The sequence below is a fragment of the Ursus maritimus genome, unplaced genomic scaffold (genome assembly GCF_017311325.1).
Source record: "Ursus maritimus isolate PB19 unplaced genomic scaffold, ASM1731132v1 scaffold_37, whole genome shotgun sequence".
NCBI lineage: Eukaryota > Metazoa > Chordata > Mammalia > Carnivora > Ursidae > Ursus > Ursus maritimus.
Window position 1 is genome coordinate 261,730 of NW_024426341.1, and position 25,591 is coordinate 287,320.

Here is a 25,591-nt window from a genome sequence, read left to right on the forward strand (position 1 = left end):
GCATCTCAGCTCCTTCCACAGTTTAGCTATTGTGGACAATGCTGCTATGAACATTGGGGAGCATATGGCCCTTCTCTTCACTATGTCTATATCTTTATGGTAAATACCCAGCAGTGCAATTGTTAGGTCATAGGATAGCTCTATTTTTAACTTTTTGAAGGATCTCCACACTGTTTTCCGTAGTAGCTGTAACAACTTGCATTCCCACTAACAGTGTAAGACGGTTCCCATTTCTCCACATCCTCTCCAACATTTGTTGTTTCTTGCCTTGTAAATTTTTGCTGTTCTAACTGGTGTAAGGTGGTATCTCAATGTGGTTTATTTGATTATTTGTTTCTTGTGTATTGAGTTTGAGAAGTTCTTTACAGGTCTTGGATACCAGCTTTTTATCTGTAGTTTCATTTGCAAATATCTTCTCCCATTCTGTTCAAAATACCAATGACATTTTTCAAAGAAGTGGAACAAACAATCTTAAAATTTGCGTGGACCCAGAAAAGACACTGAATCGCCAAGGAAATGTTGAAAAAAAAAAAAAAAGCTGGAGTCATCACTTTGCCTGATTTCAAGCTATGCTACAAAGCCGTGATCACCAAGACAGCATGGTACTGGCACAAAAACAGACACATAGACCAATGGAACAGAATAGAGACTCCAGAAATGGACCCTCGACTTATGGTCAACTAATCTTTGACACAGCAAGAAAAAACATCCAGTGGAAAAAAGACAGTCTCTTCAATAAATGGTGCTGGGAAAATTGGACAGTTATATGCAAAAGAATGAAACTGACTATTTTCTCACACCATACACAAAGATAAACTCCAAATGGATGAAAGACCTTGATGTGAGACAGGAATCCATCAAAAACAGAGGAGAACATAGGCTGTAACCTCATCGACATCAGTCATACCAACTTCTTGACACGTCTCCAAAGGCGAGGGAAACAAAAGGAAAAAATGAATATTTGGGACTTCACCAAGATAAAAAGTTTCTGCACAGCAAAGGAAACAGTCATCAAAGCAAAGGGGCAACCCAGGGGTTTATATTAAAAGACAAACTTATATTCCTTGTTGAAAAGGAGAAAAGTAATTCTAGAGATTACAGGGGTCCTGTCTCCACCACAAGTAAGTCACTGCTTTGAAGAACCTGAGGGACTTAGTCATGATCTATTCCTCAGTCTTAAACAGGAGACAATAGTCACTCAAGAGTGGGGTAAGGTGCTGGTAATTTAAATCTCTGAAAGGCAGAAGAAGTCATAGAAATAGAGTAAAAGCACAAGACAAAACCAAGAATATGCAAAAACAAAAAAAACCCTGACTACACCTGGCTTCTCACCAGTCTCCTAGGAACAGAAATTCAACAGAATAAATGTCCTTTCTGTCCACACTAGTGTCCCGCAGGGAAATCATGTGCCTACAGGTGGGAGGAACAGAGGGAAATTATGCTAATGAGCAGACTGAACCAGCTATAAATACTCCTCTGTTGCAGTCCCGCAGCACAGGCAACCCTGGACTGGACAAGACCTGGTCGTTTCTTGTGCAGTCCTGAGTCTGGATGGGGCACTGGAGTCTGACCCATTCCCACTCTCTTGTCTGGGGACAGAGCTTCGTCCTCCATCATCTACCAACCAGACAGGTACTTTGATTTCTGTGTTAAACCTTCCTCCCAGAGACCCCATCTAGATGAGTTTTACTGCCCAGTAGGGACTGCAGTGGGTCTGAGAATGAAGGTCAACTGCATTTACCTGAGGTCACTTGAGGGCCAATCCAGCCTAGCCCAGAGCTGAGAGTTTGCTGTGGTTGTTTCCTGGCTTGATTAAGGAATTTATTGGTCGATTCATTTATATATTTATGATGCTAAAAATAGAAGTGCACATGGAACTCCGAAATGTAAGGTTCAGTATTAGCTAGTAAACCATAAGAAGGGAAACCCAATCTCATGAAGGGTGAGATTGTAAAAGTAGAACATGAGACCAAGGATCTTTACAATCAGCCAGAGTAGGAAAGTCAAGTATTAGCTGCTAGGATATAAAATGAAGTGAGAACACAGCTTTTCACATTTCAGATGGGACATGTTAGACTACACTTCTGTACTAAGGAGAAAATCCAGACAAAGAATTCTTGCAGGTGCATCTATGCAAGAGCCGTCCATGAATATCATATACATATCACATACCCCTTCTCTCTTCACTATTCAAATGAATTTTTTTACATGGATTATGTGAAAAAGGATATGCTAATGAGCTTCCTTTACAATTACCTCATTACCTGTGAACCCGAACATGGGCTGGCAGAGCTCGCCACCCACTTTCTCCATTGAAAATGTCTGTGAGACTCTTAGTGTTTGCATAGTGAGGTCAGAGGGGTTTTATTCCTGTTTTTTATTGCATTCTTTCAAGCAAATTATTGCTGTTTATTTCATCAGTTTACCTACTTGCCATTTTGCTTTTTTATGTATGTGTAGATGTATTTGTGCAGAATGTGTGAGAGTGTATTAATTTTGTGTGGTAAAATCTTCACATTACTCGTAATATATTCCCTCCATTGACTTTCTAAATGTTTGTTTGTTTGTTTGTTTGTTTGTTTGTTTGTTTTCCTGGTCAAATTGATCTGTCACCTTAATATTCTTCACTTGTTGAAACCTTTTTTCCAAACACTGAAAGTGAATGTCCTGCTGCACACTTATGACTCACAAATCACCCTTTATACATACATCCCAAGTATCGTTCACATCTCTGTATGCACTACTGTTCCTTTTGGCCATTTATTAATGAATCGATTTCTAAAACAAAATGCCATCACTTAAAAGGCATTCTTCTTTCTGTTTGACCAAGAATCACCTTTACTTTCCATAAGCATATTGTCCCCTTCTCTTCATGTGAGATGAAACTACAACTTTAGATACTGCTTCTCTCCACATTAAAAAAGATTTTTTCAAATTCTTTTATTCTCGAGTCCTTGGTAATCTATTTAGATTTGGACCCATGGCAATTTCATTACAATATTACTCTTTTAAGTCTTTGTACTCAGAAGTTGAATTTGGGTCTTCCTTCAATTTCATTTCAGACAGTTCTTTTTTTTTAATGATTTTTATTATATTATGTTAGTCACCATACAGTACATCCCCGGTTTCCGATGTAAGGCTCGATGATTCATTAGTTGTGTATAACACCCAGTGCACCATGCAATACGTGCCCTCCTTACTACCCATCACCGGTCCACTCTGCTTAACGTAAGAGCATTTTTACTGTTGTTCTTTCTTTCAAAAGTTTTCATTTCTTCTAATACTAATCTGTGCTGTGCACACATACACATTCACACCCTTTCAGTTCGAATATATGAAAAGACACCTACGTATATTTTAAGTACCCTTAAGTTCTGGCACAGTCTTTTTTTTTTTTCTAGCTTTTGTCCCTCATCCTTCTGACTCAGGATTAGCTTATACACAACCCTCTAGTCACCAGTGTAATCCTGAGTCATTATTTCAATGCCTGCATGACATTTCATGGTGTGGCTGTGCCACTTACACTTTGGATGATCTTTTGTCTTTTTTCCAATTAAATTATTATTTAATGAGAAATATTATTGAATATATATGCCACAAAATACTTTTTAAGTAGTGAAAACCATCTTTCTCAACCAAAGGTGATTTTGTGCCCAGGGCGCATTGAACAATATTCAAAGTCATTCTGGGCTGTCACACTGGGAAGGGGTGTTTGGTGGCCAAGGACACTTTAAACAGCCTACAGTGCACAGGATACAGCCCACCACAGAGAAGAAACTAGCCCCAAATGCATGTAGTGCACAGACTGAGAAACCCTGGGTTAGAGCATATCTGCATTTCTTAAAAATATTTAATTTTTTAAGTAATCTCTACACCCAACATGGGGCTTGAACTTACAACCCCAAGCTCAAGAGTCCCACGCTCTACTAAATGACCCAGTCAGCCACCCCAAAGGACATCTGATTTTTAATATTTGTAATGTCTTCAGAGCTTCTCCAAGACGTTGAAACACTTCACAATTGTGACAGCAAAGTTAGATAATACAAATTTGCTACTTGATTAAAAATACCAGCTCCAACCAGTGTGACAGCTCTTTGAGTGTTTTCTCAGGGTTCTGGGTGTGAAAGAGATTTCTGTTGATTTTTTAAGCAATTAGGGAGCCCCAGCAAAGATTCATGTGCTTGATCACCATGTTCATTTATCTATTATTATTATATGTCCACATATTACATGCCTATTTATAATTATCAGTATTCCAAATAATTGCTGTAAATCACAGTTTCTCTATTGACTTTTAATTAGATATCATTGGCCATAAAATAGTTTTAAATTTTATGTACTCAAATATATTTCTCTTCTTACTTCTGAGACTTTTGCCTTAATTATGATGTTTTGCCCACCTGTGAAATTTATATGTATTTCCTCGACGTGCATCTAAAATGGAACGGTTACTGTTCCACTGAGGGTTACTCCTCCTGATCGTTGTGAGATGTGTGGGATATGGATCTACTGAGATTCCTTCTTTGTAGAAAGCAGTTTGTGCCAACTGCCGTTCAACATTCCAATCCTTTCCATCTAAATCTAAACGAGCTTTGCCATGGGTTAAATGTCCATATCTAATGAGACCAAATTCCTGATTCATTCAACGTATGCTGAAAGAACATATTCTATGTTCCAAAATGTCTAAGAACTTTATATGTAATACGCTTTTATTTCAGGGTTGTGGGGAATTTTACTATTTATCCATGTTGATTTTGTGGAATTACTGCTCCTGTAAATTCTGTTTCAGTTAGTTCTCAGAAGTCCCTTCAATGTTGCTAAATACGGTTGTACATAAATTGCCACTGGGTGTGTAGGATTTCACAGAGGCTCGGGAACACTTTGGTGTTGGACAAGCAACAGCACCTTGAGCGGTTGTGCTCATCGGATTTGTCAAGATAGTGACTAAAACCCAGAGGCTAAGAATGGCAAATAAAAACAAAACGATGTCTCATAAGAAAAGTGATGAAGGGGCTCACCTCATCCGCTATTGACCCAACAAAAACCAATGGGTCAAATAACTATGGAATAGGCAGGGGGGAAAAAAGTCTTCTGCTGTCTGCTATCTGGTAAAAAAAATGCCTGGATTTTGTGAAATGTTGATTTTTTTTTCCTCTTGTGATGTTCAATCTGTAATGTGATTCACACCATAAAGATGTCACCACTTTGTGTTGTGATCAAATGTGATTTTGCTCTTATTATTTTTGCTGGGTATAAATAGTGTGTATCCAAGGCTAGATGCCAGTAGCACCAAGGAAGCTTTCCTTCCTCACAGTCTATCAGAAGAGCTGAGCTTGTTAGATCACTTTATTCTTTATATCCATCCCATTTCACTTTCCTTATGTCTGTCTCTCACTATCTCTCTGCTTATTGAATGCAATTTTTTGCTGCTGTTATTTTTTTTATTTCTTTATTTAAATTCAATTTAATTAACATATGGTGTATTGTAGGTTACAGAGGTAGAATTTAGTGATTCATCAGTTGCATATGACACCCAGGGCTCATTCCATCCAATGCCCTCCTTAATGACCATCACCAAATTACCCCATTCCCCCACCCACTCCCCTCCAGCAAACCTCACTTTATGTCTATAATCATGGCTCTCATGGATTCCCTCCCTCTCTATTTTTATCTTATTTATTTTTCCTTCCCTTCCCCTATGTTAATAACTTTGTCTCTTAAATTCCATTTATGAATGAAATCATACAGTATTTGTCTATCTCTAACTTATTTTGTTTAGCATGATACATATTAGCTTCCTCCAGATCTTTGCAAATGGCAAGACTTGATTCGTCTATGGCCGAGTAATATTGCACTGTGTATATATACCACATCTTCTTTATCCCCTCATCTGTGGAGGGACATCTGGGCTCTTTCCATATGTTGCCAATAGTAGACATTGCTGCTATAAACATTGAGGTGCATGGGCCCTTCGAATCACTGTGTTGTATCCTTTGGATAAATACCAACCAGTGCAATCTCTGCGTGGTACAGTAGCTCTTTTTTTCATTTTTGTTTAACCTCCATACTGTTTTCCAGAGTGTCTGCAAGTTTACATTCCCACCAACAGTGTGAGAGGATTCCCTTTTCTCTGCTTCTGGGCCAACATCTGATGTTTCCTGAGTTGATAATTTTAGCCATTCCGACTGCTGTGAGGTGGTATCTCGTTGTGGTTTTGATTTGTTTTTGCCTGATGATGAATGATGTAACCAGGTTTAATGTGTCTCTTAGCTGATTACAATTGTGCCAAAACACATAAGGTCTCTAGGAAGAAACTTAACCAAAGAGGTAAAAGATCTGTACTCTGAAATGTGTAGAACACTTATGAAAGAAACTGAGGAAGGCACAAAGAGATGAAAAAATGTTCCATGCTCATGGATTGGAAGAACAAATATTATTAAATGTATGTATGGTGACTGTATCGTGACTAGCATAATATAATAAAAAGTATTATTATTAAAAAAATAAAAATAAAAGAACAAAATGTCTATGCTTCCCAAAGCAATCTACATATTTAAATTAGTCCTTATCAAAATACCACCAGCACTCTACACAGAGCTGGAACGAATAATCTAAAATGTGTATGGAACCAGAAAAGACCCCAAATGTTGAACACAAATTTTTATGTTTCTTTACACACAGGTCAGAAAGTGGTCATTCCAAAATGGAGCTCCGAGATGATTTGTCCCTTGGAATCTATGAATAGGAATTTCTGGGTCTTATTTCTACATTCTTTATGGGAAAGGTAATAGGATGTGCTTGCATTCATATCCTAAACACTGTGTTAGAGGGTGTGGGGGAGAGGTGAGGACATAGAGTTAACATACACCAGGAGGACTTGGCGTGCACTGTTGTGTGGATGTGACACTATGTGTGGGGCGGGGCGCATGTGTGTGGGCATCTTGATGAGTGAGAGCAGTCCTTAGGTCAGGGATACACAGAGTCCTCTACTTCAAGATGACCATTATAATACACAGGCCATACTCAATCAACAGAAGACACTAAGGAGGGATGTTCAATGGACAGGACACTGATTCAACCAAATCACAATGTGCAAGAACTAGTGTAGATAAGGAACTGCCTGGGTCTTGAATTTGAAGCAGCTATGAAGCCACAAGATCCTACAGAATTCACTGCTACCACCTCTTGTCACTCTTGTACATTTCCCTCAACACACACGTTTCCTTCTAAGACTTGATTTTCTGACAGGAGCACTTCCTCAGGGTCTTTGCTCCAGCCATCCCCTCTACTGGGAAGGCCTCCTCTCTTCCACCCACTCTGCCATGAGGTCTCCTTTCAAATGTCACCTTCTCATCCAAACTTGACTGAACACCCAACATAACACCTGACACATTCTCTCTTAAGCTGCTTCTGTTATGTTCATATCATCTGTCTCCATCTCATGATTATTTAATCTTTATATATATATACACCCTATCCCCATCATTGAATTGTAGGGACATTTGCCGTTCAGCACTCTATGACCAGAGTTTCCAAAACATGTTTGAGGCTCTACATATTCCTCAAATGCATGAAATAATTTCTTACTGACACTATAAAGTACCTGACCCTTTGGTGGGACATCTGATGTTGTGATAAAAATTCCTAATCAGAGATGGACTGGGGATCCACTCGAAGAGACTGAACCCATTCACAAAATATTGCAATTAGTTTCTTGAGTGGAAAATAGAAATTCTTGCATTTTGACAATGTGAGCAATGACAATTTGTGTGAAAACTATTTGTGCTATTTTCCCCTGTGCTGCTAGTCACCTCCAGCACATGGACCCAGGGAACTATACAGGAATTTCAGAGTTCCAGCTTCTGGGATTTTCAGAGAAACCAGAAATGCAGCCCCTCCTATTTGGGCTTTTCCTCTCCATGTACCTGATTACTGTGTTTGGAAACCTGCTCATCATTCTGGCCGTCAGCTCAGACTCCCACCTCCACACCCCCATGTAATTCTTCCTGGCCAACCTGTCCTTTGTAGACATCTGTTTCACCTCCACCACCGTCCCCAAGATGCTGTGGAACATCCAGACTCAGAGCAAAGTCATAACCTTTGCAGGCTGCAACACGCAGATGTATTTTTTCATACTGTTTACAGGATTAGACATGTTCCTCCTGGCTGTGTTGGCCTATGACTGCTTTGTAGCCATCTGTCACCCCCTGCACTACAAGGTCATCATGAACCCCTCGCTTTGTGGACTGATGGTTCTGATGTCCTGGATCTTGAATGTCTTGCATTCCTTGTTACACAATTCCATGGTGTTGTGGCTGTCCTGTACAGATGTGGAAATCCCCCACTTTTTCTGTGAACTCATTCAGATGATAAAACTTTCCTGTTCTGACACGTTTCCCAATATTATGATGATGTATTTTACAGCTATGTTGGTGGCTGTTGGTCCCTTCATTGGGATCCTTTACTCTTACTCTAAGATAGTTTCCTCCGTCCTTGGGATCTCATCAGCTCAGGGCAAGTATAAAGCATTTTCCACATGTACATCTCATCTCTCGGTTGTCTCTTTATTTTATTGTATGAGCCTAGGAGTATACATTAGTTCCTCGGCTCCCCAGAGCTCCCACGCAAGTGCAGTAGCCTCAGTGATGTACACGGTGGTCACGCCCATGCTGAACCCCTTCATCTACAGTCTGAGGAACAGAGACATAAAGGAGGCTCTGAGGAGATTTTATAGGATGGCAGCTCTGAAAGGGACAATCATCCTGGGGCTGAAGAAGTGCCCATAATTCCCGGGCCCAAAGCCTGATCCAAAAGTTGAGATACTTTGATCATTGTGGAAGTGGACATACCTCTTTTATTTTTTTCCAGGAATTTCTATTTTTTTTCCTTTCAGCCTAATTTTTGTAACTCACTTTATTAAGCTTTGTGGTAACTCTGACATCCAAGAGATTTTCCCTTTGTCATTTTCCTACTCTCTCAGTGTCATTCCTAATCTCAGGTGAGAACTATTTGGACATTGTCACTTACCCAAAGGACTATATGAATCTATTAACAAAAATTTCTTCTCGAATACAATATGTCATACTGACTATTTTTTCTTTTGAATGAATGGTACTTTTATGAAAACTCTACTCTTGGCCACCACAGCTATTTATACAAGTTTATAACAGAGAACAATCTGAGACCATGTGCTTCATTTTGTAAGCATCATTCCTTTGTGTATTGCTACCTTCCCTGCTCCTGCAGAGGATGCAGACTGACGTACTGATGGTCAGAGCTAATCATGGGGAATTTTCTACATATATGATATTGTCCTGTTACACAGCTTGTGTCCACCATGCCTATCATAGTCACTGGCAAAAAAAATAATAAAAAATAAAATTATATATACATATGATAAAATGCATGTCTCCAAGTAGAATCTACACAGAAAGACAAATATGGTTAAAATAGAGTAACAATATATGGCCTTAGAATCAACCTTGGCTTTATTGTGATAAAGCAAAATATTAAAGAATACATTGATTGCTATGCAAAATATTTCTTCTCAGGCACTCATCTGTTCATTGAATTATGGCATATCAAACTTCATTTGTAAAATGTATTCATTAGATGAAAAACTTGGCATGTTTGGGCATTTTATTAAATTACTTTTTGGATTCTGGTTGAAATTTTCCTGTACTACATTAAATATGATTCCTTCAATTTCTCTAATTGAACCTCCAAAACCTCTAAAGGGGCAGCAAATGAACTTATCAGTATCACCCATTATATATGATCCTCATAACCACAGGAGACCTCACCAGAAAGCTTGGATTCCTGTCCAGGTTGTGATCCATGGTCTCAAGTTCTGCACACACATGCATGTCCTTCCAACCTTTCCATGTTACCTCAGAGGGGTTTCAATGGAGTCATTTTTATATACAGTTACCTGAGATAAACTTGAAGAACAGAGTCATCTTGAAAGCTAATTTCAAGTGTCAGAACAAATGCCTAATAAAATGAATCAGATTATTACAATGCCATGTGTTCTGCCTGATTCGATTACTATATCACTTAGTATTGCTGCATACAAAGCATCCTAAAATAAAATGGCTTAGGATGGGGGTGCCTGGGTGATTCAGCTGGTTAAGCATCTGCCTTCGACTCACATTATGATCCAGTTGTCCTGCGATCAAGCCCCCCAACAGGCTCCCTGCTCAACAGGGACTCTGCTTCTCCCTCTCCTACTCTCCCTCCCCCACACCCGCCACTCATGCTTTCTCTCTAGTTTGTTCTCTCTCTCATTCATGTAAATAAATAAAATCTTTTAAAAATGGCTAATATACTGTGTTTATTATCAAAGTGGATCGTAGAGTAGGCAGCTGTTTTGATCTCTGCAGGGATGCCCATGAGTCTGAAGTCAGTTGTGACTCTCTACTATGTGTTTCTAAGGCTGATCCATGAGGTGTGTGGCTGCAGTGCTCTTCTGTCTTGATCCAATTCATGTCATTTTACTCCTTTCACATATGTACGTAATCTTCTAGTTACAAAATAAGTGAGTTTATCAAATGTGAATTGTCTTAATTTAATTCCACTATTTTAACATGCACACATGAACCAATGCTTTTCCACAGTTGGACCGAGAGCGCTCCCACCACGATAGGTGTGACCTAGCTACCTGTGCTCCAGATCTGACCCTGAGTCATGCACCCCTAGAATGTTTACATTCTAATTATATAACTGGAGCATTATTGCATGCGAGAAACCGTACATATTTAAAGTGTACAACTTTTGGAATCGAAAGAGCCATCGAAAAATCTTGGGTACGTGCTGCATAATTCCATTTCCATAGAACTCAAGAAGGTGCACAGTAAGCTCTCACTACTTCACTATGCAATTGTTAGTGTGTAATCCCTCCAGCCTTCGTTATCTTCTGACGGCAAGGTGGAATCATAATCCTAACTTCCAGGGATGTTTTAACACAAGATGAAATGTGTCAAAGTACCTTGGTGGGTCCAAAGAATGTTCAAGACTAAGTGTTGTGTGAATGTAAATGTATGTATATTCATGTACATATTTATTTCAAGAAAACAAACTCTTTACAATTTAAAGGAACTTATGGGAATTATTTGAATTTCATCCCACTGTTCCTACTTCCATAATTGACACTTGCTTTCCTTCCTTCTTAGAAGAGTGATCTTGCAAACCTTCAATGGAGAGTCAGCTACCTGTGCTCTAGATCTTACCCTTATCCATGTGCTGTAGATATTTTCCCACATAATTCAATATTGGAATATAATGACCCACAATAAACTGCATATTTAAAGGGTAGAATTTGAAGAGTTAAAGGAGCTACCCCAAAATGAAGAGCACATAGTGCAGGTTTCCATTTATGTATAATTAAGACTGTTGCATAAACTTGAACTGCTTTGTTAGGTAATTGTTTAAAATTTCAAATCCTGAGCCCCTTTTCTTATTCATGAAGGCAATGTGCAATGCTAAACATAACACCATATGAATGTTGTAAGAAAAGAATGAAATATGTGGAAATCAATTTTTTACTCCAAAGAAAACAGTCAAGTGTGGTGATTGTGGGAAGAATGAATGTTGAATCAACATGAAAGAAAAGGATGCAGAAATATACATGCAAAATTGTAAATGACAATGGATGACTTTAATTCAGACCATGAGTTTCTTTCCGATGTCGCTGTCTCAAAGGCCTCGTAATCAGACCACATGCACATTTAAACCAGGAGGTATTTATTGTACCAGCTGATGGGACAGAATATCTTCAAATAGATTTAGGTTTTTATCTACTTAATGTGGGTTCTGTATTGCAAATTGCCCTTATCCAAGGGAAGCTATGAGTGAATTGGAAGACATAAAATCAGTTTCCTCAAATAATTTTATTGACTATTTCCATATGAGATTCCTCTTGCTGCTGTAAAATACCCCACACTAATTGCTTAAAAAAATACATGCTCTTACTGTTCTGGAGAAGAAGCTTGGAAGAAGTCTCATCATGCTAATAGCAAGATGTCTGCAGGGCTCAGTTCCAATTCCAGTGTCTCTTGCTGGCTGCTTGCATTCCTTGCTCATTGATTTTCCTCAAACTTCTGAGCCAGTAGGCCAGCATTTGTCTTTCTCTAACACCAACTATTTTATCCCCTTCCTGAACATTTAGAGAACTGTAGTGATTACTTTCATCGACCTGGACACTCACTCTTGTTATCGTAATGACAGTTGATTACCAACCCTGTACTATCTGCTACCTTAATTCTTCTTTGCTGTAACAAATAAGACATTAAAGGCACTGGATATTAGGACCCAGACATATTTGCAAGACCCTTATCATGCAAACTACAAAGTCTTTTTCATATGTGCATTGTTTTAGTCAATTATAAATGCAATCAACACAGATTTTACACAGTTTGAAGAATGAGTGAATACAGGTTTCCATCATAATTTTGTGCAATGACCATGTCTGGTGCAAAAGACTTTAAACTGCCTACACCTATCTCTATCCCAGGCTCACAGCCTTGCTAATAAAGAGTGATCCACATACCAAGATCTACACATCAACATCTCCCGGAGCTTGTTGGAAATACAGACTCTCTGGTCCACTCTGGACCTATGATAAGATCCTGTATTTATAGTTGGATCCCACACAGTGGGATCTGTGTGGATATGCAGGCACACTAAAGTTGGAGAGATACTGGTCTAGATGGGTTCCCCAAGTTTTATTGTCAACATAGTTGCAAGTTTTGGTAGGATAATAATATTTTGGGGTGCTTTCCCCTGGATTGAAAATGTTCAGCAGCTTCCCTTCAGACATTGCCAGACATCCCCAGGGGCATGGTTGAGAAGCACTAGCCCAGAGCTTGAGAGCTGGAAGTGTCCTGACAGAATGACACTCAAGGCCCACAACATATGCATATATTCAATGTGGACAGATCACTACACACCACCAAGCACCATGTCTACAGCGAAGATTGGAGTTCATAAATGTACTTCACTTACTTGTGGACAAGATTTTTATAAAAATTAAATCAAACTATCCCTGTGAGATACAAGCTCACGTTCTAGTACATAAAATGACCTAAGCACGTCTCTTGTAATTACAACCATTTTATGACAAAGGGCTAAGTGACTGCTCTTTACTTGTATAAAGCGAGAAATTCCTAACTGTAATGGCGAATGTATCTTGAAGCCGATGTGTGTAGTGGCCAAGATTTATTATCAGAAGACCTCACTCCTCTGCCTTATTGAAAAGAAGAATAGACCCTGTCTAGGGACAGCCAGGCAGGGTCCCCACCACATGTCAATGCTTTGAAGATAAAGAGACCTAATCCAGGTAGCTACTGGGTCATAGACTAGGAGAAAATTATAACCTGGAGCTAGGTAAGATGCTAGGAGATTCACATGTCAGGAAGGGGACAAATTCAGGGAAAAGGAGATTAAAAAAAAAGAAAAAGAAAACCCAATTTCACTTGACCTCTAACCTAGTCTTTTCGTTACTAAGATTCATTAGAAAAATATCGTTTCTGTCCAGAGGACTTTCGACTTGGGAATCATGTACTTAGAGCCTGGAGTCACAGGGGGGAAATGTGCTAATGAGCAGACACAGGAAGCTCTAAATACCTCCTCATCCCCAGTCCATCAGCCTGTGCAACCTTGGACGGGAAGTGCCATGCATTTTGCCTGGTTATTCCGAGTCCTAATTCTGGCTGGAGGCCGATGCTTCACTCCATCCTGCTGTCTTGGCTGAGGTCAGAGCTTTAGTTTCTATCATCTGCTGTCCGGGGAGGAATTCAGACTTCCACAGACACCTCCCTGTCACACACCCAGCCAGGTGAGGCCAATACCCCAGTGGCCCATGGGTGACAGGGTCAGAGAGCATGGAAGCCAAGAATATTGACCCATAATCATGTGAGAGGCGATTAAACTTAGCCCAAAGCAAGTGTTCCCTCTGTTTGCTTGTTTGCTTTATTAAATAATTAATGTAATATTAGTGCTAATGTCAATTTCACTGAGTGACCACTCCTCACACTTTTGGTGGTCTTTCATTTTCTTTATTATTAAACTGTTATTATAGCGATGCTAGAAAAAGTATGTTGAGATTGTTACACTCAATGTGTGGTTCTGATTGGGTGTGATTTTGTCCCCTGGGGATCATTGATCACTGTCTGGAGCCAGCTTTGCCTGTCATATTGGAGAGGGGTGCATGGAGATAGGAATGTCTAAACATCCTACGTGCACAGGACACCCCACACCCCAGGGCAGGCTCTGGCCAGAATGTCCATGGCGCAGAGACAGAGAAGCCCTGGGGTGAAGATCATCAGTATTTGGAACACAGCTGCCTTCAGCTTCTGCCTTCACCCTTGTAACACTTACTTCCTGCAGCAAATTCACAGTAACCCTTTGGCTACCTGTTTAAAAGTTTTAACCACAGTGGTACCTGGGTGGCAAAGGTGGTTAAGGATCTGCCTTCAGCTCAGGTCATGATCTCTTGGTGCTGGGATCAAGCCCCACAGAGGGCTTTTAGCTCAGCGGGGATTCTGCGTCTCCGTTTCCCTCTGTCTCTCCGCCTGCCTGTTCTCACTCTGTCTCTCTCTCTCTCTCAAGTGAATAAATGAGATCTTGAAAATAAAATAAGTTTCAACCACAAATAATAGAACAGCTCTGTGAGCCCCCCCCCCAGGCTGATGGTGATGGAGATGTTTCTTGTTTTCTTAAAGCGTCCTGTGGTTCAACCAACCTCATATATTTGATGGCCGTAATGATTAGCCTTTATCATTATATGACTATATGTTATTTTCTCTCTCTCTCTCTCTCTCTCTCTCTCTTGAACCATGAGAGACTATGGACTCTGGGAAACAAACTTCGGGCTTCAGAGAGGAGGGGGTGGGGGAATGGGATAGGTGGTGATGGGTAGTAAGGAGGGCACGTATTGCATGGTGCTCTGGTATTACATGCAAGTAATGAATCATGGAACTTCACGTCAAAAACTAGGGATGTACTGTATGGTGACTAACATAATATAATAAAAAATTATTAAAATAATAAATAAATATAATAAAAAATAAAAAGAAAAAATAAAATAAAACATTATCAGTATTTCAAATTATTTCCTCCGATCATTGTTTTTTAATTAACATTTGGAACATATTTAGACCATATAAACTTTATATTTTATGTAAATATATCTACCTTCTTCTGAGTTTCTTGCTTTCTTCAGTGGTTTTGCCCACCTGTAATTTTTATATGTAGTTTTATTGATGTTCTACTGTATTGTTTGGTTACTCTTACCCTGAGGTTATAAGCCCTCTGGGTTCTTTGTAAGGTCTGAGGGAGGGGACAGGTTTCATATTCTTGCAGACAGATATCCCTTTATGCCAGCATTTATTGAGAAATTCAACCTTTTCCAAAAAACTGAAATACAACCTTCCCATGTGTCCTTATACATTGAAACCTATTTTCTAACTCATTTAACAAATAAATACTGAGTATGCAAGGGACATTATATATTATATTTTTTGTGTCTAGGACTTTGACAGTTGAATTATTGATCCATGCTGATATCATTAATGATTGCTATTTTATATCTTATTTTAGTTCATTTTGGTTTTTCATGCAATTTTGCCTGTAGCAGGTGTTTTGAAACCACTCAATTTACATTCTAACCTGGTTTTGTAATCCCTTCATTCTGTTCATTCTTTTTTCTTTAACAACACTCTTTCTTGCTTGCATTATGCCAAATTATTATCACATTAATATTTCTCATTCTGTTCATTCTATACCTACCCATATTCATAGGGATTTTTATATTAAACACATATATTCACAAAACTTGGTGGAAAAAACAAAAAAGAACAAAGAAGGTGAAGTCCCTGCAATTTTAAATCATGAATCATAAGAGTGAGGACAGAGCACAATGAAATAAGTGTGTGTATGAAACAATATCCACAGACAGAATGATATGAAGCTAATTATTGAGTACAAAATGATAGAATTGTCATGGTGCAGGCAGGATTATAGAGCATGGTCTGTTGACCCTTTGCACACCGGGTGAAATCCAGAATGAGAATTAGAGTGTGCCCACTGGGTTTGTAAAAGAGATCAATACCCAAAGGTCAAGAATATCAATAAAAGATGCCACATGGAGAAGGGAGAAAGGGACTAACCTCATCCCCTATCAGACCACACAGAATGAATTGGCCAAAAATGATGCAGGACTTACAGGAACAATAAGTCCTCTGTGCTTGATATAAAAATGCCCAACTTTTGTTGTTTGTGGACACTTCTTTTTGTGAAGTGTTTCTTCAACCCATTGGTCAATTTTCGGGATATCTATATCTATACCTATATCTATATATATATATCGTAATATTTAAATATATTATTTGTCCATGGGAGGCTTGCCAATTCTGCATTTTGCAAGGGAAAGCTCATATATCTGACCTACGTGGGTTGGATCCATTCCTGGCACAATCAAGATGCTGGGGAGAGAAAGACAGGGGAATAACACAACCCAGGAGAGGATGGTGTCTTGCAAGTGGGTGACTGTGGAGTGTGAGCTGTCCCCACAACAGGGTGCCAGGACTCATAAACCAAAAGGTGACACAACACAGGGGCCAGAACTCAATCAAGAGAGGCCACTAAGAAGGAGATATGGTTCGATTCATGGGATGCCTTTGCAACACAATGAACACCTAGGGAGAGGCAGTGTGGACAAGGAAGTCCCTGTGCCTTGAGGGTTCAGAGGTAGCAGAGAGGCCACTTCCCTCCTCAGCATGTCTGACACTGTCTCTCCTCAGTCTGCCTCCTGCTCATTCCCCTTGCAGCACTGACTTTGCTTCTTTGACTTGAACATTGGAAGTAAGTACCTTCCTCCGGGCCTTTGCACTCGTCATTCCCTCTACAGGGCACACATTTCCGCCATAATCCTTGATCTGTTTCCATCTCTTACTTGAGATTTGTGTTCCAATGTGACCTTGTTCACAGAATTGGCCTAAATACCCATGAAAATAGCATGCCCTATTCACTCTCTGCTTTATCCCTATTTTCCTTTTCTCATACCACCTACCACGATCTGAAATGCTATTGATTTTCTTATCTGTTAATGTATTTTTTCTCCATCATTGAATGTTAGGAACTTTTTTTCTCCAGCACCCTATACTCTCCTTGCCTAGAAGATGGCAGGACTTGGCCAGATCTTAAATTATATTCCTGGAATTTGATATAATTTTTATATAAAAGTCTAGAATACATGGTCTTTTGAAAAATAAGTGATTGGAACAAAAATTCCATAACGATGTTGGTGCAGGTGATCCCCTGAAATGGACCATATCCATGCACAAAATAGTACAATGATAGGACTACAAAATTGAAAAGGTAGCATTTTAAATCTGTGAGTAATACAAGTGCATGAAATTTAATCATGTTGTTTGCCTCTGTCCTTGAAGTCACCTCCACCACATGGAACCAGGCAATGATACACGAATTTCAGAGTTTCTTCTGGGACTATCAGAGGAACCAGAACAGCAGCTCTATTTTTCCCTGTGCTGCTAGTCACCCCCAACACATGGACCCAGGGAACTATACAGGAATTTCAGAGTTCCAGCTTCTGGGATTTTCAGAGAAACCAGAACTGCAGCCCCTCCTATTTGGGCTTTTCCTCTCCATGTACCTGATCACTGCGTTTGGAAACCTGCTCATTATCCTGGCCGTCGGCTCAGACTCCCACCTCCACACCCCCATGTACTTCTTCCTCTCCAACCTGTCCCTTGTAGACATTTGTTCCACCTCCACCACCGTCCCTAAGATGCTGATAAATATAAAGACAGAGAGCAAAGTTATAACCTATGCTGGGTGCGTTACTCAGATTAATTTTTTCATACTCTTTGCCGTGTTAGATGTCTTTCTCCTGGCTGTAATGGCCTATGACCGCCTTGTGGCCATCTGTCACCCCCTGCACTACACAGTCATCATGAACCCCCGGCTCTGTGGACTGCTGGTTCTGGTGTCCTGGGTCATCTGTACCCTGCATTCCTTATTACAAACCTTAATGGTGTTGCGGCTGTCCTTCTGTACAGAGGTGGAACTCCCCCACTTTTTCTGTGAACTCAATCAGATCATCCAACTTGCCTGTTCTGATACCTTTCTTAATGACATGATGATGAATTTTGGAATTGTACTGCTGGGTGTTGCTCCCCTGGCTGGAATCCTTTATTCCTACTCCAAGATTGTTTCCTCCATACTTAGGATCTCATCAGCTCAGGGCAAGTATAAAGCATTTTCCACCTGTGCATCTCACCTCTCCGTTGTCTCCTTATTTTATTGTACGAGCCTAGGAGTTTATTTTAGCTCTGCTGCTACCCAGAGCTCCCATGCAAGTGCAGTGGCCTCGGTGATGTACACGGTGGTCACCCCCATGCTGAACCCCTTCATCTACAGCCTGAGGAACAGAGACATAAAGAGGGCTCTAAAAGCATTCTTTGTGAAGGAGACTCTACATGGCCAATTGTCATAGGACAGAACAAGTTCAGAAGATTGCTGAATCTCAGTTTCCTGAGCAAAATTTTATTGGATCAATGTTTGTATTCAATTCCTAATGCTAATGCAGGATGACTACGTTAGTGCTTAAAACACATTCATGCTCTGACAAATCAGGGGCTCACAAGTCTGAAATCGTTCTCATTGGGCTAAAAAGACATTTGCAAGTCTTGGTTCATTCTGGAAGCTACAGGGAAGAATCTATTTACTTTTTTAATTCCAAGATTATAAAATAGTGCAAAAAATTCTAAATACATTTCTTGCAATTAACTATTGCTTCATAATAAGGGACTAAATGATGGCTCTTAATTCACAAGTATGAAATTTCTAATCTTTTGGCAAATCTGTCATGAAGCTAAGGTATGTCTTGCTCAAGGTGTTTTGTTTGTTTGCTTATTTTCTAAGATTTCATTTATTTATTTGTCAGAGAGAAAGAGAGAGAGCACTACAAGCAGGAGGAGTGGTAGGCAGAGGGAAAAGCAGACTCCGTCCTGAGCAAGAATCCCAATATGAGACTTGATCCCAGGATCCTGGGATCATGACCAGAGTTGAAGGCAGACGATTAATATATATATATATATATAAAATAGGTATCCTTGTTGAAAAGGAAAACAGCAATGTTTTGTAGAGGGCACAGCTGTGTGTCCACTACAAGCCAACATCTTGGAGATCCAAGGGATCTAATCCAGATGGATTGCTCAGTCCTAGACTTTAGGGAAAAGTTGAAGTCAGGATTGGAGTAGGGATTGGAAGGTCCGAACTCTAGGAGCAGCAGAGCTCCCGAGGAAGGGGTAATTAACTCTGGATTCACTTGGTTATAAGCTGGCCTGTTAGGAACACACAATCGCCAGGAAAGGTTTCCTTTGTCCACACCAGTATCCCGCAGGGAAATCATGTGCTTACAGGTTGGAGAAGCAGGAGGGAAACACGCCTCATGAATAGACAGAGGAAGCTCTAAATATCCCCTGTGTGGCAGTCCCTCTGCCTGTGCCACCTTGGGCTGGGTGGGACCTGGTTGTTGCCCCTGGAGTCCTAAGTTTGGCTGGGAGACTGACAGCAGCCTCCTTCCTGCCGTCTTGTGTGGGGACAGAGTTTGGTCACCAACAGCCCCACCCAGGAGGAATTCAGACAGCCACACAGAGACCCCTCCTTCAGAGTTCCCATGAAGGTGACTCCCAGAGCCCAGCAGGTCCTGCAGGAAAGGGTTAGACACAATATAAGCCAAGGGCATTGACCTGAGGTCACCTGACAGCCAACAGCTTAGCCCAGAACCTAGAGATCTCTATGATTATTAGCTTGCCTTATGAGCTCATTAATGGAGTCATTGATGATGTTAAAGAAAGAAGTGAACTTTGAGGTCAGCAGTACATGGGTGATTGCTGACAATGAAGTGAAGGGATGGGAGGCATAAAGTACTTCCAGTAAAAGTAGAACAAACCAGTGAGTTTTGGATTTAAACAGAGTAGGAATATTTGGGCTGGGGGAATGTACAGTGAAGTCAGGGCATTTCTTTTTTGTCTTTAAAATGGGGCATATTGGACTCTGTTTCCATACTGATGAGAAAAACCTTGACTGATTTATTGCTTGGAGATAGGACCTTGCAACACTAATTCATGAGACATACATTTGCACAGGGTCCCCTGTTACTCTGGGTATTCACATGAAAACAATGATCTGACAATGAAAATTATATGAAGGAGCTTTGCTTTGCTATGATTTCATTACCGGGGGAGCTGAATGTATTTGTGGATCAGTTATTCATTGGTTTTCTGTATTGTACACTGTCTCTGCCAGGTCTTTCCATTTGTACAGTGGAGTCAGGGGGGATTTTATTCCTGTTGTGGATTGCATTCAAACAAGGAATTCGAGGAGGATTTTGTGTCTGTTTTACCAACGTTGCTGTTTGCATTGAGTTCTAGTGTGTATGTGTTGCCGTGTATGTGGGGAATTGTGCTCATTAGTAGTGTGGGCTCAAATCTGTCACTCAGTTGTTAGTATAACAATTCTACAAAAATATTCAGAGATCCACAATGAAACGTGGAACACTACATCAAAAACTAATGATGTACTGTATGGTGATAACATAACATCACAAAAAATTCAAAAAAATATTCAGAGATCAGTATGTTAAAAATCAGGTTCTCCACTGGAGGAAATATTGTTCCCAAGTGTGGTCCTGAGGAATTTGGAGTCACATGGGATATGTCAGGAGAGGCCAGGGACACGCTAAACACCCTACAAAGCCCAGGACAGAAGACACCACAGAAAACAGTCTGGACCAGAATGGCTGTAGTGTCAATTTTGAGAATTTCTAAGCTGAAAAATAATGTGTATTTTCATATTAATATCTGTCTTTAGATTGTTTTCCCAACATTGTAACAGTTCACATTTCTGCAAGCAAAATTAGAGGAACTTCTTTTGCTACGTGTTTAAAAATTCCAACCAAATCAGTGCTGGAGAGCTTTACATTGTCTCACAGGCTGATGAGTGTGCAATAGATTTCCTATTGTTTTCTTAAACCATTACTAAATTTCAGCAAATATTTATGTACCTGACCCCCAGGTTCATTGTTAACTTCCTATTATTACTATATGTCCATACACTCTATGCCTATTCTTCAGCTAGTGCTATTTCAATGCAGTTGACAGACTATTGTTTATTGCCTTTTGGTTGGATATATTGTCCATAAAATTTTTAAATTTTATATAGGTACATATGTCTGTCCATGTGAAGCTTGCTGATTGGAATGTCAGGTAGCATTTTACATGGTTTAGGGGAATGGTCAGTGATCTGGACAGCCTGAGTTACTGCCACTCCAGGTTCATCCTTGGGCCAGGGGTGGGGAGTCATGGTAAGAATACAGCCCCGGGAGCAATGATGTGGGGTGTGTGCAAGTGTGTGTGTCTGTCTGTGTCTGTGTGTGTCTGTGTGTGTGCGTCTGTGTGTGTGTGCTTTGTGGAATGAGAACAGTCTTCAGAGCAAGGGCACATAGTGTAATATATTTCTAGGTGACTCATATAATACAGAGGCCAGAACTCCATCGCCAGACGGTACTCAGGAGGGGCTCTATTTCCATTTACAGGATACCTTCGCAAGTAGATTGTAAAATACAAGAAGTATATAGCGTGGGTGAGTGACTCCTTTGTTCTTGAAGTTGAATCAGCAGAGAGGCCACTACTTCTTTGAAATTGCCTGACACTATCTCTCATCACTCTCCTGCTTATTCCCCTTCCCACGCTTGCTTCCTTTTCTGGACTCAACAGCTCAAAGTAGTCAAATCCTCAGGGCCTCTGCAGACGCCATTCCCTCTGCCAGCACACACTTCCCCAGACATGACTGCAGATCCTTCCCTGTCTTCCCTGGGGCCTCTTTTCAGATGCCACCTTGTTTGCTGGTCTTGTCTGAAAACCAATTATAAAATAACACTCATATCCGCTCTCTCCTTGATACATACCCTTGCTCTCCGCATAGCACTTGTCAACGGCTAATTGTTTCTGTTATCTCTCCATTTTTGGATTACAGTGGTTTTCAGTTTTCAGGATCCTGTACTCATTGCCTAGACATTGCCTGGACATGTTTGACACTCAGTACATATTCCTCAAATGCACAAAAGATATTCTTAATAAAACAGTAGAATGCAGGACCTGTGTGGGGGATGGCGGGGAATGAGACCCAATGCCTAATCAGAGTTGGAGTTGGGGGGAATCTCTTCAAGGCAGACAATCCCTGCACAAAATACTGAAATTAAATGTCTTGACTGTAAAATATAGATTGCTGTATTTGAACCATGTGAGCAATGCTCTGCATGAAAAATTAATGATGTCTTTTTCTCTTTGCTGATACTCGTACAACCACGTCCAATCAGGCAATGATACACGGAAGTCAGAATTCCTATTTCTTGGATTTTCAGAGGGACCAGAGGGCAGCCCCTCAGATTTGGGATTTTTCTCTCCATGTACCTGATCACTGTGTTTGGAATCCTGCTCCTCATTCTGTCCATCGGCTCAGGCTCCCACCTCCACACCCCCATGTACTTCTTCCGTACAAACTTGTCCGTTGCTGACATATTTTTCACCTCCGCCACCATCCCCAAGATGCTGTGGAACATCCAGACTCAGAGCCAAGTCATAATCTATGCAGGCTGTATCACCCAGATGTATATTTACATAATATTTTCAGGGTTGGACAACTTTCTCCTGGATGTGATGGCTTATGACAGTTTTGTGGCCATCTGTCATTCCCTGCACAACACGGTCATCATGAACCTCTGGCTCTGTGAACTGTTGGTTCTGATGCCCTGGATCATAAGACTCCTGCATTCCTTCTTATAAACCTTAATGGTGTTGTGGCTGTCCTTCTGTACAGAGGTGGAAAGCCCCCACTTTTTACGTGAACTCAATCAGAAGATCCAACTTGCCTGCTCTGATACCTTTCTTAATAACAATTACCATATGGTTTCACTCATTTATGGAACATAAGAAATAGCAGGAAGATCGGTAGGAGAAGGAAGGGAAGAATGAAGGTGGGGTAAAGAGAAGGGGGAATGAACCACAAGAGGCTATGGACTCTGGGAAACAAACTGAGGGCTTCAGAGGGGAGGGGGATGGGGGATTGGGATAGGTCGGTGATGGGTATTAAGGAGGACACATATTGCATGGAGCACTGGGTGTTATATGCAAATAATGAATCATGGAACACTACATCAAGAACTGAGGATGCACTGTATGGCGACTAACATAACATAATAAAAATTATTATTTAAAAAAGTTCAACAGAAAAAAATAAAATAAAAAATAAAAGTAGAGTGAGTGACATAATGTAAAAGAAATTTTAGGGTAAGACATCTAAATGGTGCCATCAGTCAAGCACCAGACTTCTGGTTTCTGCTCAGGTCAAGATAAGGGTCTTGGGATCTAGCCCCACAACAGTCTCCATGCTCAGAAGGAGTCTGCTTGTGTGCTCTTCTCTCTCCCTCTACCTCTCTCTCTCTCTCTCTCTCTTCTTCTATCTATCCCCCCCTCTCAAATAAATAAATAAATCTTTGAAAATAATTTAAGGGTGACTTATATTTAATCATGACTTACTTTTATCTGAATGTCTCAAAGGCCTCAAAATCAGAACCATATTTACACCTATGTAATGGGAAATTCTCTGTACCATCGAATGGGGCCAAATCTCTCCAAATTAACTCCGGTTTCTCTATTTAATGTGTGATGTCAACACAAAATGCCTTGGACCAAGGGAACGATTTGAGAGGCTCAAACTCAGTTCCTATGAACAATATCTTATTGGATAAATATGGGATAGATTCCTTCCACTGTTGTAACAAATATCCACACCAGTGTCTCAAAACAAATAATTCTCTGAAAGTTCCAGTGATCAGAAGCATGAAAGGGGTTTCATGGGCTACAATAATGATGTCTGTGGGCCTTGATCCTTCTGAATGCTCTGGGGAAAACATCCCCTTTCCTGCTCCAGTGTCCAGTGCCCCCCACATTCTTTGGCTCATGGCCTTTCCTCCACCTGTGAAACCAGCACAATAGTAGTTTCAAATGTCTCTCTGACTCCATTCTCTTCCTCACTCTTCCTAGTACTAGTCCAACATGGATAATCCAGGCTTATCTTCCTATTGTAGGATAATGACTAGTAGTTTTAGTCCATCTGCTATCTCAATTACCCTACTGAGTAAGCTAACATTTTCAAATGTTCTCCAGGATGACATCTTTTGGAGGCCCTTCTTGTGCCTACCATAAAATTTACTCAGTATATATAATTTGATATCCCCTGAGAGCCCTTCTACTTAAAAAATTGAGCACAGATTTTTTTTCCCCTCCCAAAGAGTGAGTGAAAAACATTTCTTTCAAAAATATATGCAAGGAGGATTCCTGGTGGAGAAGACCTAAAACTACTTACACGTGACTCTAACATAGGACCACAGCATTGCTCTCAAACTGTCTCCAATCCAGGACCTGAAGAATCAACACCACCTGGGAGCTGATTAGAAATGCAGAGTCTCTAGTGGTACCTGGGGGGGTGGTGCTCAGTCAGATAAGTGTCCCCCACTGTGGATTTGGCTCAGGTCATGATCTTAGAATCATCAGATTGAGCCTCATGTCACACTCTATGCTCAGCTCAGAGTCTGCTTGACATTCTCTCTCTCCCTCTTCCTCTGCCCCTTCTAGATAGATAGATGATAGATAGATAGATAGATAGATAGATAGATAGATAGATAGATAGATAGATAATAGAGATAAATAAATAAAATCTTGTTAAAAATGCAGAGTCTCTGGGCCCACTGGAGACCTGATGAGCCAGATTTCACATTTTAACTGCAAAGTTTGGTGATTTCTATGCACCTTGAAGGTAGAGAACACCTGGTCTAGAATCCTATTTCTCACAATCTCACTGTTGGCACTGGGGCTGGACAATTCCTTTTGCTGGGTGCTGGCCTGTGGGTTATAGGTGTTTGGCAGCATCCCTTTAGACACACCCAAATATCCGCAGTTCAGAACCACCATACCATTGGATGTTCTTTCCTGCTTTGTCAAAGCTTGGTTGTCCTTAGAGTTGAGGGTCCATTTTGGGGGCCTCTATTCTGTCGTATTGATCTATGTGTCTGTTTATTTGCCAGTAGCCTTGCTGTCTTGATGATCACAGTTTTGTAATATGGCTTGAACTCAGGCATTGTGATGCCCCAAACTTTGGTCTTTTTCAACATTCCCCTGGCAATTTGGGATCTTTTCCTGTTCCATACAAATTTCAGGATTGTTTCTTCCAGCTCTGTGAAAAATTTCTATGGTATTTTGATAGGGATTGTATTGCAAGTGTAAATAACTCCAGGCAGCATAGACATTTTAATGATGTTAATCTTGCAATCCATGAACATGGAATGTGTTTTCATCCTTCTGTGCCTTCCTCCATTTCATTCATAAGTGTTCTATAGTTCCTAGAATAGAGATCCTTTACCTCTTTGGTTAGCTTTATTCCTAGGTATATTATGGGTTTTAGTGCTAATGTAAATGGGATCGATTCTTTAATTTCTCTTTCTTCAGTC

The 25,591-nt window shown here is 40.4% G+C and overlaps 1 protein-coding gene and 2 pseudogenes across 1 annotated transcript; all 3 read left to right on the forward strand.

Annotated features, from left to right (window-relative positions):
- Positions 1-7,820: 7,820 nt before the first annotated feature.
- Positions 7,821-8,786, forward strand: LOC103681603 (annotated as a pseudogene).
- Positions 8,787-17,422: 8,636 nt separating this feature from the next.
- LOC103681602 (olfactory receptor 7A17-like) lies at positions 17,423-18,514 on the forward strand. Its single transcript, XM_008711178.2, has one exon. The coding sequence runs from the start codon at positions 17,423-17,425 to the stop codon at positions 18,512-18,514; it is 1,092 nt and encodes a 363-aa protein (XP_008709400.2).
- A 3,863-nt stretch (positions 18,515-22,377) lies between these two features.
- LOC121100373 lies at positions 22,378-22,997 on the forward strand (annotated as a pseudogene).
- Positions 22,998-25,591: the final 2,594 nt, after the last annotated feature.

What these genes read in the sequence shown, in the direction of transcription:
- LOC103681602 (XM_008711178.2), top strand. Translation starts at nt 17,423, where the DNA reads ATGTTGTTTGCCTCTGTCCTTGAAGTCACCTCCACCACATGGAACCAG.